This window comes from Panulirus ornatus, chromosome 34, assembly GCF_036320965.1.
Source record: "Panulirus ornatus isolate Po-2019 chromosome 34, ASM3632096v1, whole genome shotgun sequence".
Lineage (NCBI taxonomy): Eukaryota > Metazoa > Arthropoda > Malacostraca > Decapoda > Palinuridae > Panulirus > Panulirus ornatus.
The window spans coordinates 14,641,779-14,661,165 of NC_092257.1; the positions used below are offsets into that span (position 1 = coordinate 14,641,779).

The window sequence follows — 19,387 nt, forward strand, 5'->3', positions numbered from 1 at the left end:
AACAGGATCTTCAAAAAATCATTACAGACTCGACTAAAACTTAGCACAGTAACTCACAGTAGATTAAACAATATCATAAGAGGTGCTACCTTCTACAGGTGCTAAGAGGAACTGGATCTCTGTTAGAATTCCTGGAACTACAGTGGCTTAAAAACAAAGCTCCTTTAGCTACTTATGTCCAGGTATTCCAGCTACACCTTTTCTTTCACAACCAAGAATTCTTTAAGATGGTATTATTTCCAACACAATAAAAGCAAAATTTGAGACATTTGATGTCATAAACATCATAAGAGGCCCTTGGAATGCCAAAAATTTGTCCTGAACAATGTCAGAGGATACTCACGATATCCATTTTCTCATATTTTTGTGATGTGATGTCTAACCAATCACCCAAAAAATATTGCCTCATAAGCTTAATCCATTCAAGAGGTTGTATTTTTAAGTAAATTTGTTTAACTGTTATTAAGAAAACATCTTTCCAGATTTGTGGCATGCATAATCTCCTATCCATTCCTGATGCTCTTGGAATATGACATTAAAAAAACTCTCAGGGGATTAGAGAAACAAATCCATACCTCCCTAATCCATGGAAGGTGGGGTAATTTCATTTATAGCAATGAAAATTTACAAATACAGTAGCAGAGCCTTAGTGTCTATCTCTGTGTTCTACTCTAGTATTTACTTCTATATGCTCCTCATACTAATATATCTAGTAAAAGAAAATCAAAGCAGAACTTGAAACAATGGGCCAAATCCATACAATAAGAAATTAACAATTTACACGACATTCATACTAATGCCATGAATGGCTTTTTTCTGTTCTACATTTATGTTAAGATTTTTGTTAATACCAGTACTCAAGCTGAATTTCTGTGACCTGAATAGTAAACCTTAGAAAACCATCAGTGGAAAGATTTAACAAATATATTGTTTGTAATGCAACAGCCGATGCCTCATTTGTTACCTTCAATAATCAATCTAACAAACAGAAAATTCATGCAAATAGGTTTTCTATCTTGCATACATTACATCTTTCTTGGGAACACTACATGTTTTTAACATTAATTCTGATAAGATAAGAGGTTTTTATCGAAACCCTACGCAATACCAACCCAGTGTTTTTCGCTATCATTCTATTACAGGCATTTCCTAAATCACTTCAAATTCCAACTCTGCAAGGCTTTTCATCATTTTCATTACCATGACCTTTTCTTGGTAACCAAACAATAACAGACTGAAATGCAAAGGACATCAACCTTTACGGGAATCACTCTGCTCAGTTGAAACCCATCCATATCCAAAGTGACTACCTTAATGTCACTTTCTTTATCTACTATGATCTCAAAATAATCAAAAAGGGGGGAAAAAAATTCTCTTTTTGTAGCAATCAAAGCATTAATAATTTTTTCATTAAACATTTACTTTAAATTTAAATTTGCTCTTTCTCATCTCCTTGATCTCATCTTTTATACCGATACCTGTGCAGAGGTAAAGTGAGCTCACTGTTCTTCCATTAATGTTCTTCATACTATTCTGTTTCTGAGTACATTACTCTTACTTAACAATAGCCTTTCCATATTCAAAACCCACTCAAACTCTTCACAGATGAGACTCATCTTTACATGAATCACTCTGCTCAGCAAGCCTCAATCCATCCTCCAGCGGATTTCCTCATATAACTTTATCTGTCATATTTGATCTCACGACCAAAAAAAGTGGGAAAACTGGTACCCTGTAACATTTAATACACCTAAAATTCAAGAACTATTTACCCCTTGGAAACAACTTTGTGCAGCTTTCTATCTTTATAAATACAATAACTACCCCTTATACCTACATCAACTTTCTACGGTTAAATATAAAACACACCAAAGTGCTTTACCTTTACAAACACTATGTTTGACCTCAAAAAGAATATTGTTCCAACTTTTGGAAAGTTTCATCCAATCTTCTTTGGCAATTCTTTACAAATCCCATTAAAAAGACATATGCTCCATAAACAAGCTGAATATAACCCCTTCCCTCCTTCCCATTGATGCTTGTTTATCTATTTTCTCTCCTTCCTTATCTCATTGCTGTTCTTATAGTTTTCGAACAAATGAAATTCAGCTAAATATGCCTCTGTACCTATATTTCTGAAACCCTCTCATTATTGATTCCTTATTCACATTAGTGGAATTACCTCTTAAGTTATGTTTTTCTTAGAGATATGACCTCTAGGTTTTCAAACGCAGAGCAGAACAAATCTCATGTCATTACATTTCCCATAAAGTGCACGGCAAGCTTTGTACGAATATAGGGCACAGTGTCAGTGCATAATCTAGAGCGTGTTGCAGCTGTTACGTGCATTTCCCCTGCTACTATTTAGTTAAAAAAGAAGAGGGTTCGTTTGAAATGATACTAACATCATTACTGACGCAGCTTCTGCCACGCTCTGCCTCACCCTGCCAGCCTCTGCCAACACTCTGCCAATGGAAAATTCTAGTAAATATTGTTTTGCATTACTGTACTTTTCAACGATTATTTGTGTTATACTCTTGATACTAAAACACATATATTCAGCAAGTGTTCGAAACATGATGAGCATCAATTACAAGGATTGCATGTTACATAACTTTCCCTGAAGCTGCAGCCACATTGACACTGCTGACAATCTGCCAGCACTACGAAAATAACAAGTACACAACATAATCTTTAGTGAAACGAGCTGAAAAAAATCAGCAACTTGACAAGAAGTACAGACTGTCAATTATGTAACAATGCCTAATTCCATGGCTACATTTGTGCTATCAAAATATGATAACAATCTGCCAGCAGTATTAGAAAACTGTACACGGATTTCGGTAAAAACATTAAAAATTATGATCTGACAAAAAGTAAGACCATATCTTGCCTGAAGTTATGACCTAAATTGCACCGTGAGCATTCTGTAAACAATCCGTCAGTACTAAAAGAATACTATATATATATATGGTATGAGTTTTACAAGCAAACGGTATAAATTACACACAAAAACAATGTACACATCTCTATCAGACATGACAGTTGTGGTTAATTTGAAGAATCTACCAACACTACTGAACACTCAAAAATCTGGTCTTTACTGCAATTTATGTGGAAATTTTTCCTTCCTTTCACAGTCTTTCGTGCAGCCTCTCTGTAGGAAATTTCATATGGAGTCCAATAAAATTTCTGTGTTTCTGAATGCATAACCTTTGGTGTTGTATGCATCTCAGATGGGTGTATATGAACACTAAGTATCTTCCTGTAACTCTGAACTCCTTATGGAGTAAGCTGGAAGTCTATCATAACCATATCATTGCCAAGTACTGTAAACTGCATGTATTTGTGTATATTTGAAGACTATGTGATATATGGAAAGGGAGTTTTACACTCATCAAACCTCATCTCTTAAAGTGTCCTCAGTACCATGAGACATGTCTCATTTATAATGTCTGCATTTACAATTTCCTCACTTATAATGTCTGCATTTACAGCTTCCCCTCTTACCAAATTTCAGGTAATCACAATTCTTACTAAAAAAAAAAAAATTTTTTTGCTTGTTTTACAAAATGATTCTTACTTATTTCGTGATAAGTCCTTTCATCAACAAGTAATTTCTAAATTTCCAGAACTTCTCATTTTTCACTACTTCAAATCCATCTTGAAACTTTTATGTTTGCATTATGTCTCCCTCTGCCTTCTGTAACCCAACATGTGCAATTTGAATGGCTGCTAGCCTTTCCCTGTGGCATAGTTCCCTTACTTCTGATACATCTTTGTTAAAAGATCTATAATCCTCAAATGAGGAGACCAAACTGGTTGTGCATACTTTAGTTTGTGTGTAATATATACTTTTTGTACATTTCCATGTACCTAAAGGTAATGTTTGTACTGGCAAGTAAATACTTCACCTCCTTAACAATGGTTTAGGATACAGTGGACTATTAATATGTCAGTCCCCAAGTTCCTTTCACATACTGACTCCTTCAAGACTGAAGTCATAATATAAGATATTTAGGCCTCATTTTATTCTGCCTATCTTTACCAACTTGCATTGAGTTTGGGTGAATTCAAGCAATCAATATGATCACAAATTAATACTCTTCTTGTTTTTTAATGGTTTTATAAGTCTTCAAACCTTTTTACTTTTCTTATAATTTTGTATCTACTGAATATGTATTCAGGTAAGATTCTAGTCCCTCTTTTAAGTCTTTTCCAGGACCACAAAAATCAGCAGTCCTAAGATGTGCTCTGTGGGACTCTTCTGTTTACCCTTGCCTAATTCAAGAAGATATCTCTGATGTGTATGCTCTGTTCTCTTCAACTCTGGTAATTTTCAAACCAAAGAAGTAATCCTCAGTCTTATGTCTGCCTGTACCACTAACTGATATGAAAATTTCTTCCTCTTTCTACAAACTTTTCATTTGAATGATTCAGTCAGATAACTTGTTTACTAGCACATAATCATCTCTAATGTTTGTATGTATGTACAGGCATGAATTCAACCTGCACATCCACTACTCGACAAAAAATCCATCGATTCTAGATACCAAAACACATAACATTAACCCCCATACCACAAATAAAAACACAAAGATTATACACATGCTAAATGCCCTAATATCACTCACCAGCACCAGTTTTGGACAAGAATAATAATCCCACAGTAAAGCATCTACAAACAATTCATCTACTCCACCCTAAATTATAACTTATATGTCAAAAACAAATACAAAAAAGCTGCAAACCACACAAAACAGAGCACTCAAAAACAATAACCAGCTTTGTAAAGACCATAAACATTCAACACCTACACTATCAAAACAAGAGAATTCCAATGAAAAAAGAACTCAATCTGCTCAATATACTACAGGTTATACCTCTCTAATCCGGCGTTCTGTGGTCCGGTAACTCCCATCTACTGCCATTAGTTTGTGGATCTGCCACTAAGGAAGTGCTGTTAGCAGCACTAAGGTGCCAAAATCTGTTTACACTGCAGCCAAGCTAATCAAGTCATGTTAATTTCTTATACTCATCTTTTTTGCTGAAAATGAAAGCCAGAAAAGTTTAAAGTTCTGGAAAACTTGGAAAGGTGCCAGGAGAACAGAATTAGACAGTGCAATTGTAAAAGTAGTTTAAGCTCTGATGTATTGAAGATGTAAGCATTTCTGGAGAGATGCTTATCAAGCAGGCCAAAGTTTTTCACAGAGAATTAAAGCTAGACTATGACAGAATATCTGCAAGGATGGTTACACAAGTTTAAGTGGAGACATAGAACTTTAGCAGATAGTGTGTGCGGAGAAAAGAAAGCATGTAGTGTAAGGTAGTATTAACAGAATCGATAAAAACTCCAATTCTCTATCAAACAACCAACAGCAATAGGTATAGGGTTAGACAGAGAGTATGAGCCAGCTGCTTGACTGGACTGATGCAGCATGGGCTGACAGCCTCAATGATAACAATTAAACAATAATAGCAACAAGAGTTGACCAAAGCCAACTACCAACCTATGGTAATTCATGACGACAACTACTCGTCACAAAGCTGCGACAAAGTTCATGGATAAATTTGCACAGTTAGAGGCAGTGGAAAACTCAGTCCCAGAACAAGTGCATAATGCTAACAAATCTACCCTGTATGAGCGTTGTATGCCATGAAAAACCCATGCCCAAGATACTGAGTAGTCTCCGTCTGGGGATACTTCTGATGTAAAATGATGCAACAATAAAAACCTTGTTTGGAAGCATCAATGGTTGTATCACTTCCTATTTCAAGCTTTGTTCTACCTTTGATAACACAGCAATATGTATGTGGAATGAGCTGGCAAGACTAGGGTCGGGAATATATCAATTTTTGTTTTCCGGTGTTTTCTGTGGTCTGGTAATGGCTAGGTCACAAGGTTGCCTGACTGAAGAGGTTCAACCTATACTCAGTTCTCTGTAACAGCCCTACACATCTTCCATCAACCCCAATTAGGAATATGAAGCTTACCACAACTTTACATTTCACCAGCCTAATCTTACTGATCACCCCTCTTCCAACATGACACCAACAAAGCATACAAAGCACACAATAATGACTTCTGCTCTCCCAACCCAGTCTTTGTCTTTTGACCATGGAATTGATTTCCAGCTGTATTCCAAAGGAGTCCAGTAAAATATGAAAACAGTAAATGATCTTTTTTCCTAATCTTACATAAAAGCTAAACCATAAAGTTTCCGGAGCTTGCACTGAAAAATAAAATGATAGCAGCAAGAAAATCAAATGAAGAAATATGAAAAACAACTATTTTCTGAAGCCTGCAGAAAGGCAAAAACTTCCTCAAGTGCAACAGATTTCTTGCTCTTTGCACTCGTAACAATGAACAAATAGTAAAGGGTATGAAATAGAATTATTTTCTATTTCTAAAAGTGCCTGATTTAAAGGGATGCTAATGAGCCCTGTTTTTCAAAATCATCTTATAATAACATGACATACTCTATCAATGCATCATAATTGTGTTGCTTGCACATAAGCACTTGTCAAAATTATCACACATTATCATCACATTATCTATGCATCATTATCCATAGAGACACACTCAATAATGAGCAAACTGTACGAAAAATCAAAAAAAGTAAAGAGCTTTATTCAACTGGATGCTTGGAACCCTCTCATTGGCAGCCCGTGAATGCTCATCAGAAACATCGTATATCATCACTGGATATTGTTATTCACAGATTATAAATCACAACATACATTTATATAGCATATCTTGACATTATAATGAGCATAACTTACCTGAATTACAAGACTAAACAATGAATGAATCACTGTGCTGGTGGCAATGGCGGCATCACCTAATGACTAAGTCACTGTTTTGGTTGAGACCTTTAACATGGCACAAGTTGATGCAGCATCTACAAGGCACTAGCAGCATCCACATAACATCCACAACTTACCTGAATCACATATCAAACAAAGGTAAAAAAGAGAAAATTCAATAAATCAATATATGAAATGCTTGAAGTTTTGAATTAGTCACTGATATGTCTTGGGGGTTTATATTAAAGCATGGGAAGCAAGGACGACCATCTTGGTTCCTAAGGCCACTTTCTGAGCAGGGAAGTGCTGGCCAACCGCAAACGCTGTTTAAAGTTTTTTTATTCACCATCAACTTTTGTCACTCATGACAGTGAACTGCAGTGATCTGTATGTTGAATCAATCATCACAGCTAAAGGATCAAACTCCCCTCTATCAGACATATATGCATTGTAACTACATTCCTCAGACAAATATGAGCTGCACTTGTTCATCTACAGTCTTACTAACACCCATCTCTCTAACATTACAAACACTAACTCAATATATCACAATTCCCCTCTAGCCAAACATGCATCTTCCATACTCAAAACATACAACACTAACAACTCTTATGTCTTACACTCATTTCACAAATACATGTACAAAACACCACACTTCTTGACCTGATGTCCCATCCAGTGGACATGGCAGGTTCATGAGGCTGCAGGAGCCCCAGAGAAAGGGATCCTGGGAGAGGAAGGTTAGGTAAAGTGGGTGAGTGTGTGTGTGTGTAGTTACCTCACGTCAACCCCTGTATACCACATGACTCCAATTCACTCTATTTCTTGCCCTCCTTTCACCCTCCTGCATGTTCAGGCCCCGATCACACAAAATCTTTTTCACTCCATCTTTCCACCTCCAATTTGGTCTCCCTCTTCTCCTCGTTCCCTCCACCTCCGACACATATATCCTCTTGGTCAATCTCTCCTCACTCATTCTCTCCATGTGCCCAAACCATTTCAAAACACCCTCTTCTGCTCTCTCAACCACGCTCTTTTTATTTCCACACATCTCTCTTACCCTTACGTTACTTACTCGATCAAACCACCTCACACCACACATTGTCCTCAAACATCTCATTTCCAGCACATCCATCCTCCTGCGCACATCTCTATCCATAGCCCACGCCTCGCAACCATACAACATTGTTGGAACCACTATTCCCTCAAACATACCCATTTTTGCTTTCCGAGATAATGTTCTCGACTTCCACACATTTTTCAAGGCTCCCAAAATTTTCGCCCCCTCCCCCACCCTATGATCCACTTCCGCTTCCATGGTTCCATCCGCTGACAGATCCACTCCCAGATATCTAAAACACTTCACTTCCTCCAGTTTTTCTCCATTCAAACTCACCTCCCAATTGACTTGACCCTCACCCCTACTGTACCTAATAACCTTGCTCTTATTCACATTTACTCTCAACTTTCTTCTTCCACACACTTTACCAAACTCAGTCACCAGCTTCTGCAGTTTCTCACATGAATCAGCCACCAGCGCTGTATCATCAGCGAACAACAACTGACTCACTTCCCAAGCTCTCTCATCCCCAACAGACTTCATACTTGCCCCTCTTTCCAGGACTCTTGCATTTACCTCCCTTACAACCCCATCCATAAACAAATTAAACAACCATGGAGACATCACACACCCCTGCCGCAAACCTACATTCACTGAGAACCAATCACTTTCCTCTCTTCCTACACGTACACATGCCTTACATCCTCGATAAAAACTTTTCACTGCTTCTAACAACTTGCCTCCCACACCATATATTCTTAATACCTTCCACAGAGCATCTCTATCAACTCTATCATATGCCTTCTCCAGATCCATAAATGCTACATACAAATCCATTTGCTTTTCTAAGTATTTCTCACATACATTCTTCAAAGCAAACACCTGATCCACACATCCTCTACCACTTCTGAAACCGCACTGCTCTTCCCCAATCTGATGCTCTGTACATGCCTTCACCCTCTCAATCAATACCCTCCCATATAATTTACCAGGAATACTCAACAAACTTATACCTCTGTAATTTGAGCACTCACTCTTATCCCCTTTGCCTTTGTACAATGGCACTATTTGTACTTATTCATTTGTACTGTATATGGAGGGAGTTTCACTCTTGTGGGGCTTCATACACTTATGTATGCTGTCTGCAGTAACCATGTCATCAGTCATTCTATTTCATTCATCTACTATTGTACTATAAAAGTACTTTTTTACATCTTGAAAAAATCTCACTTCCTTTCATGTTCTCCTCTGGTTGCCCTATAAATATTTGTATATAACACTTTCAGTCCACCATTACTATTGCTGAATATTCCTGACCTCTTTGCAGCAGTGGCAAAGGTAGTCTGTCCTCTTGCCTTATATGACATCTTCCATTTTTGCCTTCTGGATGTACTCTTTGTCTTTTTCCATCAGGCTTAATGAAAACTCAACTGAATTCCACCTTGTTTTTGAGCTTCTCAGCTTGCCTTAGTACCTCCTGGATAGACAGCTCCAAATCAATGTATCAATGTGTGTGTGTGTGTGTGTGTGTGTGTGTGTGTGTGTGTGAGTAACTGCTCATTTCTTCTTTCACCTATCTATACTGTAAAGACTGAAGGGGAGCTTTACACTCATGGGACTCCGTCTCTTGAGCAGTCTCTATCATACAACTTCTTACATTTCTGTACAGTCCCACATTAACAATGTCTTCAGTCATTTCCTCCCATTCATTTACTACTGTAATGCTATAAAAAATACTTCCTCTCACTACCTAAACAACTCTCAATTTCATGTTATGTCCTCTTGAAGAACTTCTCACTGTCTAGATCATCAATCTGTTTTTAATACTTAAAGGTGGCATGTCATTACCTATTTGTAATCACTTATTTCTACTATACAAGGTGAGAGTTTTACAATCATGGGACCCCATTTCTTGAACATTTTCTGTCATAGAGAGCAAGTTGTATGGTAGTAAATTTTAGGATACTATGATTAAATATAGCTTTATGAGCTTCAGTGTCAGTGAATATTTCCATATCATTTGTAAAAACATAATTTAATTTTCTTTGCTCTCTTGATGAAAAATGATTAACTCATACAAGGTTGAATGTCTTACATGTATTCATTAACGTTTTTAGCTGTTCCCTCTCTTCTGCTGATCCAGTATTCTTGATGTTACGTTCAAGTCTACATCTGTTGTTGCCCCTCTTCTTATTCTAAAAATGGAAGTTGAAGTCTCCAGTCCATATAACTGTTAGTTCAAGTTTCTCTATGTTTTCCAAAATACCTTCTAATTCTTCCACTATAACACTAATTCCTCTTGCAGGGTTTTGGTTGGTCTATGGGTCACAATATTTACTGTTTTTGTTGTTATGATAGTGCAAGATTTCAAGTTTCATGGCTTTGCCAATAGACTGCAAAATAAACTAACATGTATATATGCTACTGATCCTCCATTGACATTTTACCTGTTAACACAGAATGTCACAATGTTCTAGTTCAACTTCAATTTTCTTTTGTTTCACTTCGCCAGATTTTTATAGTATTATTCATTAGTACTATATCTATATTCACAACAGATAGGTTTTTATTATATCATTCATCAGTACTACACTGTTACCCCTATATTTACAACAGGTAGGCAGTCTGTAAAGGGTGAGGTGGGGGACCTAAGAGTAGTCAGTACTGATGACATGGCATTGGAGGCAGATTCGAGTGAGAAACTGTAGAAGTTGGTGCCTGAGTTTGAAAGTGTGTGTAAAAGGAAAAATATGAGAGCAAATGTGAAATAAACGCAAGGTTATTAGGTTTAGCAGTGCAAAGAAACAGGTTAGCTGCATGTGAGCCTGAATGAGGAAAACATGAAAGTGAAGTGTTATAGATACCTGAAAGTGGACACAGCACCCAAAACGAGTCATAAAGTTGGTGAGGTTTGCAGTGAAGAATCTGTGAAGATCAATATCTGGGAGGGTACAGATAAGTAAATTCGAAGGTATAGTGGCCCTAAGGATGTTGTATGGATGCAAGGCATGGAGAATGTACAAAAGAGGGTGAATGTGTTGGAAATTTTTGTATCAATATTTGTTGCTATTTCCTGCATTAATAAGGTAGTGCTAGGAACAGAAGAAAGCCCGCATTCGCTCACATCCATTCTCTAGATGTCATGTGCAATGTGCTGAAACCAAAGCAGCCCTCTATTTACAACCCGGCTCAACAGTACACTCTATGGTTTCCCCTAAGCTGCTTCACATGCCCTGATTCAGTCCACTGGAAATACATACCACCCTGTATACCATATTGTCCCAGTTCACTATCCCATGCATGCCTTTCACCCTCCTTGCATGTTCATGCCCAAATCACTCAAAATCTTTTTCACTCCACTCTTCCATCTCCAATTTGGTATCCCCCTTCTCCTTGTTCCCATAACTTCTGAAACATATATCCTATGTGTCTACCTCTCCTCACTCACTTTCTTCATGTGTCCTAACCATTTCATCACACCCTTTTCAGCTCTCTCACCCAGATTCTTTCTATTGCACCACCCCTCTCTTACCCTTTTAATACTTAATTGATCAATCCTACTCACACTACATACTGTCCTCAAACATTTCATTTCTAACATATCCACCCCACTCTGCACAACCTCCTCCACAAACCATGCCTCATATCCATACATCACTGGAACTACTATAACTTCAAACATATCCATTTTTGCCCTACCAGATAACCTCTCTCCACACACTTTCTCAAAGCTCCCAGGACCTGCTCACCCCCTTTCTGCATCTATGGTTCCAGTTCACTGTCACTCCACTAAAACACTTCACTTATTCCAAATTTTCATCATTCAAATGAAATGAATGAGGACAATACATGGTGTGTGACGAGTCGATCAAATAAGTGATGAAAGGGTAAGACGTAAGCACTGCAATAAGAAAAATGTGATTGAGATGGCTGAAGAGGGTGTGCTAAACTGGTTTGGACATACAGAGATGATGAGTGAGAAGTTGACAAAAATTATTTATGTTTCATAAGTGGAGGGAACAAGAAGGGAGATATTGAACCACAGATGGAAGGATGGAGTGAATAAGGTTTTAAGTGCTAAAGGCCAGAACATGAAGGAGGGTAAAAGGTGTGCACAGGATACAGGAAACTGGAGAAATGTTTTAGACAAGGAGTGACATAATGTCAATAACTTTCATTTTCTTGTCTAACAGAGAGTAAAACACATTGCTAAACCTACTTACAACAATATCCATCATCATACTGCTGCAGCAAACTTCTACTTCCCTTAGCTTAGTTGTGTGTAGTATTTGCAAGTACAGTATTTCTCCAATAATATTCAAGACTAGCCAAAGTACCAAGCTATTCCCAGGCTGAAATAAATATATACATTTTTCCTATAACTATCTTTTTCATTGTTCTATCAATAAAATACACTTTTTTTTATTAATGGTATATATACAAAGTTTTAAGTTTTGGAGATAATGATGCTGCTTTCCTGTGGAGCAGGGTAGTGACAGGAATGGATGAAGGTAAGCAGGTATGAATATGTACATATGTGGGCATTTATGTATATATATATATATATATATATATATATATATATATATATATATATATACATATATGATATATGATATATACATATATATATATATGATAGAGTTGATAGAGATGCTCTGTGGAAGGTATTAAGAATATATGGTGTGGGAGGCAAGTTGTTAGAAGCAGTGAAAAGTTTTTATCGAGGATGTAAGGCATGTGTACGTGTAGGAAGAGAGGAAAGTGATTGGTTCTCAGTGAATGTAGGTTTGCGGCAGGGGTGTGTGATGTCTCCATGGTTGTTTAAATTGTTTATGGATGGGGTTGTTAGGGAGGTGAATGCAAGAGTTTTGGAAAGAGGGGCAAGTATGAAGTCTGTTGGGGATGAGAGAGCTTGGGAAGTGAGTCAGTTGTTGTTCACTGATGATACAGTGCTGGTGGCTGATTCATGTGAGAAACTGCAGAAGCTGGTGACTGAGTTTGGTAAAGTGTGTGAAAGAAGAGAGTTAAGAGTAAATGTGAATAAGAGCAAGGTTATTAGGTACAGTAGGGTTGAGGGTCAAGTCAATTGGGAGGTAAGTTTGAATGGAGAAAAACTGGAGGAAGTAAAGTGTTTTAGATATCTGGGAATGGATCTGGCAGCGGTTGGAACCATGGAAGCGGAAGTGGATCATAGGGTGGGGGAGGGGGCGAAAATCCTGGGAGCCTTGAAGAATGTGTGGAAGTTGAGAACATTATCTCGGAAAGCAAAAATGGGTATGTTTGAAGGAATAGTGGTTCCAACAATGTTGTATGGTTGCGAGGCGTGGGCTATGGATAGAGTTGTGCGCAGGAGGATGGATTTGCTGGAAATGAGATGTTTGAGGACAATGTGTGGTGTGAGGTGGTTTGATCGAGTAAGTAACGTAAGGGTAAGAGAGATGTGTGGAAATAAAAAGAGTGTGGTTGAGAGAGCAGAAGAGGGTGTTTTGAAATGGTTTGGTCACATGGAGAGAATGAGTGAGGAAAGATTGACCAAGAGGATATATGTGTCGGAGGTGGAGGGAACAAGGAGAAGAGGGAGACCAAATTGGAGGTGGAAAGATGGAGTGAAAAAGATTTTGTGTGATCGGGGCCTGAACATGCAGGAGGGTGAATGGAGGGCAAGGAATAGAGTGAATTGGAGCGATGTGGTATACCGGGGTTGACGTGCTGTCAGTGGATTGAATCAAGGCATGTGAAGCGTCTGGGGTAAGCTATGGAAAGCTGTGTAGGTATGTATATTTGCGTGTGTGGACGTATGTATATACATGTGTATGGGGGGGGGGGGGGTTGGGCCATTTCTTTCGTCTGTTTCCTTGCGCTACCTCACAAACGCAGGAGACAGCGACAAAGTATAATAAAAAAAAAATATATATATATGTATACGTTGAGATGTATAGGTATGTATGTGTGCTGTGTGTGGACGTGTATGTATATACATGTGTTTGTGGGTGGGTTGGGCCATTTCTTTCGTCTGTTTCCTTGCGCTACCTCGCTAACGCGGGAGACAGCGACAAAGTATAATAAATAAATAAATAAATAAATATATATATATATATATTTTCTTTCTTTCTTTTAAACTATTCGCCATTTCCCGCGTTAGCGAGGTAGCGTTAAGAACAGAGGACTGGGCCTTTTTTGGAATATCCTCACCTGGCCCCCTCTGTTCCTTCTTTTGGAAAAAAAAAAAAACGAGAGGGGAGGATTTCCAGCCCCCTGCTCCCTCCCCTTTTAGTCGCCTTCTACGACACGCAGGGAATACGTGGGAAGTATTCTTAATCCCCTATCCCCAGGGATAATATATATATATATATATATATATATATATATCCCTGGGGATAGGGGAGCAAGAATACTTCCCACGTATTCCCTGCGTGTCGTAGAAGGCGACTAAAAGGGGAAGGAGCGGGGGGCTGGAAATCCTCCCCTCTCGTTTTTTTTTTTTTTTTTTTTAATTTTCCAAAAGAAGGAACAGAGAATTGGGCCAGGTGAGGGTAGTCCCTCAAAGGCTCAGTCCTCTGTTCTTAACGCTACCTCGCTAATGCGGGAAATGGCGAATAGTTTGAAAGAAAAAAAAGAAAATATATATATATATATTCCCCCTGGGGATAGGGGATTAAGAATACTTCCCACGTATTCCCTGCGTGTAGTAGAAGGCGACTAAAAGGGGAGGGAGCGGGGGGCTGGAAATCCTCCCCTCTCATTTTTTTTTTTTTTTTTTTTTTTTTTCCAAAAGAAGGAACAGAAGGGGCCAGGTGAGAATATTCCAAAAAAGGCCCAGTCCTCTGTTCTTAACGCTACCTCGCTAACGCGGGAAATGGCAAATAGTTTAAAAGAAAAAAAAGATATATATATATATATATATATATATATATATATATATATAGCGTTAATGAGATGGCCTTGATTAGGCCCTCAGTTGCCCATGCCATCTCAGCTAACATAAAAGAAGTAGGTACAGTTTGATTTGTAGAGGGAGTGCTGGAAAGATGCAGACATTTGGAGAATGTAGGCAAAGAACAACTAGTCAGAACTGGTGGGAGCAAAAGATCTAACAGCTGGAAGCATGGAGTGAAGGAAGCTCAAGGTTATCATGGCCTGATCATTCAGGAGGATGATAAGCATGTGGATAGACTCAACTAGACTGAAGAGGTATATGGAAATAGCAAGTTGTCAACGAGCTGAACAAGGGCAAATGAAGTGATCAAGAAAAATCATGTAACCTGTGGAGCTTGGTTATAATGATAGGCTTAGATACCAGTTCATTACACAAGACAGTTAGAGTAAATTTTTGTAAATGAGGCTATTGTTCATTTGTTCCTGAAACTATTTCGCTATGACAGGAGAGGCAGTTTACTATAAAATAAATCTTATATTAATGTGAATCAAAAGCTGTTTAAAGTCACTTAGTCTACCTTATAACTGTGAATTAAAATGATTTCTGAATTATTCATATTCAACAAAAACTTGCTGGAATATATCAATCTGAAGTCTTTAAGGAGCTGGGACAAGAATTCTTTTGTATTGAACCAAAAGTGGCATACATATCAGCTTATTGATAAGATTTTATGTGCTAAAAAAAGACTAATATGTAACACTGCAAACAGAACACCCTCTGTCAGCTCATTTGATGGATCATTTCAATGATTAACAAGCTAGGAGATACCCATATATGGCACAAGATCCTAAAGTGGATTGGATGCTACATTACTCATCTCATTTTTTCTTAACTCCAAAACAAGCAACCTTCCCTGTGCCTGTAGACTCAATTTTTTCTTGAATAGGCAGCCCAGAATGATAAGAAATTATCTTGAAATTGCTGCATAACTGCATTCAAAGGGGTTTAGCATACAGCAGCAAAGTTTTTGCCTCTCCCTTTGATTACACATTCCTTTGCGGCCCTGAGTCTGAAACCTAGCCTCCATGGTATGAAGATACCACAGCCAAATTATCTTCAATTTTGTCTAATGAAAAAAAAAAGAACAAGAGCTATCATATGCAAAAAAAAAAAAAAAAAAATGCAGATGAAAGGTCATTTACCAAAACTTTGAAGCACTTTAAGGACTTCTGTTTCAATTGTATTTGTTTCCCTAAGGACATGGCAGAAAGAATGCTGCCCATGTAACTCCTGCATGTTGCGGATGGTGGTGTGAAGACCAGGATCAGGGGGCTAGAAATCCTTCTTGTTGAAATATCAACTCTAAAAACAAAAACAAAAGCCCAGTGAGGAATTTTCCACAAAGGCCCAATTAAGCACAGGTATTAAAAAAAATCTGATGTCTGTTAACTGTTCTTGCCAGGTGTTGGAATTTTTCATGTTATGCACTCAACGTATATGACTGAGGGAATAAACTTGTTCTCACACTTAAACAAAACAAAAGAGTTTTTCAGAAAAATCTCCCAAATAGTTTTTGAGATTTTAGAGTGCTTCCTTTCACTACTGAACTTTAATTTCGATTTCATGATTGAGGTGCTTCCCTTTCTAATATGGTTTTGATTACTGTAAAGTTTTGTACCAAGTTTTGTGCTTTGATCCAGCCTGTCATGATTCCTTTCCATTCAGTATTTGACTAATCCCCTAACCAAAATCCTTTACTTTGCTATTACTCTGCTACATAGCAAGACAAAGTAATAATATACACCACTCAACAGTGAAAAAAGAAGCCACAATTAAATCCAGAAGTTCTGGTGGAAAGCTCGGATAGGATGAAGTAAAATGGGGTTTAGTAGGTGTAATGAAAGGGCAGGGGATGGATGAAGGATTAGGTTAAGTGGGACAAGATTGGGTCGCATTAAGCTGGGTTCATTGGGACGGGCTGAGGTGAAGCGAGGTGGCAACAGGTTACAGGACAAGCCACAACAGGTTGGGACCAGATGAAAAACATTTCTGTGCAATCATAGCTTCTAGTTTGCAACTAAACCAAGTTTAAGAAGTTGTTTAAGCTATGTGAAAACAAGGCTCATTATCTGAAAATTAAACACAAAAAATCTTGTGTTAAATGTTTAAAGTAATGCAGGAATTCAATTCTAATACTTAAAGAAAGTGTTGTAACTGATTACATATACAACTGAAACTGTGTCATGTGGAATTCTAAAAAGTATTGAAAGAATCCTTTCATCAGTGCCAAAGGGTGTGCCTTATGACTGCACATTTTTTCTCATCTATAGATATTCAGGATGCAAATGTCTGACTGTACTACTTCCATCTTTTATATCAACACTACCATTTCAATATATTACCTTTTACAAACCCTCAATATTGGTTTGTGAATTCTGAATTCTACCCCTGATTTCCATCTTCTGCTGATACCTCCACACTGCTTGATAATATCACCATCTTCTGTTCCATTCTTCCCAAAACACAACATATCTACACACAAACATTCTCAAATTCCACTTATTCCCAGCAAACAGCAATTGAAATATTCTGTCTCTACATAAACAATCTAAAACAAATAACATATCTACATTCCCAATGCCATTTTTTCTTTAATCCCTCAAGCAATATACTTTTGTAACAAGACAATGAGCATAAATCTACTGTATGATAACCTAAACATGTTTTATTCAGTTCTGAGGGCACAATAACGTTATGCTAGACATGTTCGAGCAAGATCAGGTTAAACTGGCTATATCTTTAAGCAGGAATGGTTTAAGGGCGTTGTCCACAGCAAGTAAAAGATAGCAAGGAAAACTGAAAGCATGAATTGGAAATTTACTTGAAAAAAAAAAAAAAAAAAAAAAAGTAGTTCAACAACGTCTTCATTAGGAAAATAATCATAATTCTTCTTCTTCTACGGAAAACTTTCTCAAAAATGTTTTAAAAAACAAACAAATGACGTTTGCTTTCAGTTATCCTCACTACCTTTTACACAAGCCTGGTTTCAACTAGCAATATCTTACAATGCGCAAAGCTGCTGGAAATGTTTTCTACTAAAAGATATCATCATAAAACATGAGAAGTACTTTATATCATTCTTACAAAGAAGCCTCATGAGCCTTTTGAAGGTCCTTTTGTCGGCTGATGTTTGCATCATTGAGTTTCAGAACACGACTCTCCGGAACCCACTCATCCCAGCTGAAAGTGAATGTAATCAGTTTTTCAAAATCAATATATATTTAAATTTCTACCATTTACAGGAAATTTATGCAAATAAAGCATTTAGTGGTAAACTTCTAAAAGAAAAAGGAGAATTCTGCTAACTCGGTACAAGTTGGGATAAAAGATACAGTATACACAGTAAAGCATTTCAAAGTAATACATAAAAATCTAATATCAAAACTACATTTAGTCAATTACAGAAAAACCACACAGTATATTTGACTTTCTCTTCTGTGTTCAGAATAACAGGTCAGTTTCATTAGTTTCAGGTTCATCCACATTTGAACTGGTGATTGGAAACACAGAATGTAGGGAATGTAGTTGGTGGCAAGTAGATACCTGTACAAAGTTAATGGATCATAGAACCAGACTGATTAATATAAAAGCATCCATAATTTTGGTTCAATTGTGACAATACAGGTCCGAGAAGTGTATTTAAGCTCTACACATGATAATCTTTGTTGAAAATAAGTTTTTTTTTATCCATTAGGGCCATCTGTAAAGCTTCAAAATTAAGTAAAAAAACATGAAAAGTTTCAGTTTATGCAATTACGACTGTAAGAGGTTATTCACACAATTAATGCACAATTCTTAGTAAAACAATTGGAATATTACCAAGTTCAACAGATCATAATTTTAAGCAAAATTCACTAACAGCTTCCCTAATGTCATATGCATATCTTCAATATATACTTAACAAATCAGATGAGTTTCAATGATAGCTATGAGGGGTGTTCATTACATAAATCAGGTGCTGTACTTAGCAATGTAACTAAAAAAGGTTATGTTCAAAATCAAGGTCAAATCAGTTTACAGCCACCACAGTGTCATGCATATCTTCAATTTGCTTGTAACCAATCTGTGAAGTTTAATGTAAACCACTGAAAATAGTGAGAAATTGATTACACAATACAGATACCACACTGAAAAATGTAAGTTCAACACTACTAATTCTTTTAAAAATCTGTTTATGGCCATTATATCACATGCAAATCTCTAATTTGTAAGAAATTAACATTCACACTTTCAATTCAGTGCAGCAATTAGACAAACTATAAGAATTCTATCAGGAGGAACACATGGACTCAAATGCTAAAACAGACATGTGCACAGCAGTATGATTTCTATTTGTTTTGTAGTGAGGATACAATTAGTACTATCTACCTGGAAAAGCTGCTGGCTAACATTCCTATTAGCTATGTAATCAAAACACAACAGCAATGACAAACGGACTTCATACCTAGGAAGAAACAACTCGTTGCAAATACAATGAAAAATGGATCCCTCAATCACATATGCCACTTATAAGCAACTTTATAAAAAAATTAACTACAACTCATAAAATAAAGAAGAGTATCAAGTGCAGAACTGGATTT

The 19,387-nt window shown here is 37.2% G+C and overlaps 1 protein-coding gene across 3 annotated transcripts in view; it reads right to left on the bottom strand.

The window, feature by feature from the left end:
• The window catches only part of MRG15 (MORF-related gene 15), a 39,433-nt gene that overhangs the window by 15,946 nt on the left and 4,100 nt on the right, over positions 1–19,387 (bottom strand). For 2 of the 3 annotated variants that reach the window (XM_071682467.1, XM_071682466.1), the window contains exons 3-4: positions 17,892–17,987; positions 2,406–2,465 (exon numbers count right to left, since the gene is read on the bottom strand). In XM_071682467.1, the coding sequence (XP_071538568.1) occupies positions 2,406–2,465; positions 17,892–17,987 (156 nt within the window). The remainder of the gene's footprint in view (positions 1–2,405; positions 2,466–17,891; positions 17,988–19,387) is intronic. The other variant, XM_071682468.1, reaches the window with a different exon arrangement.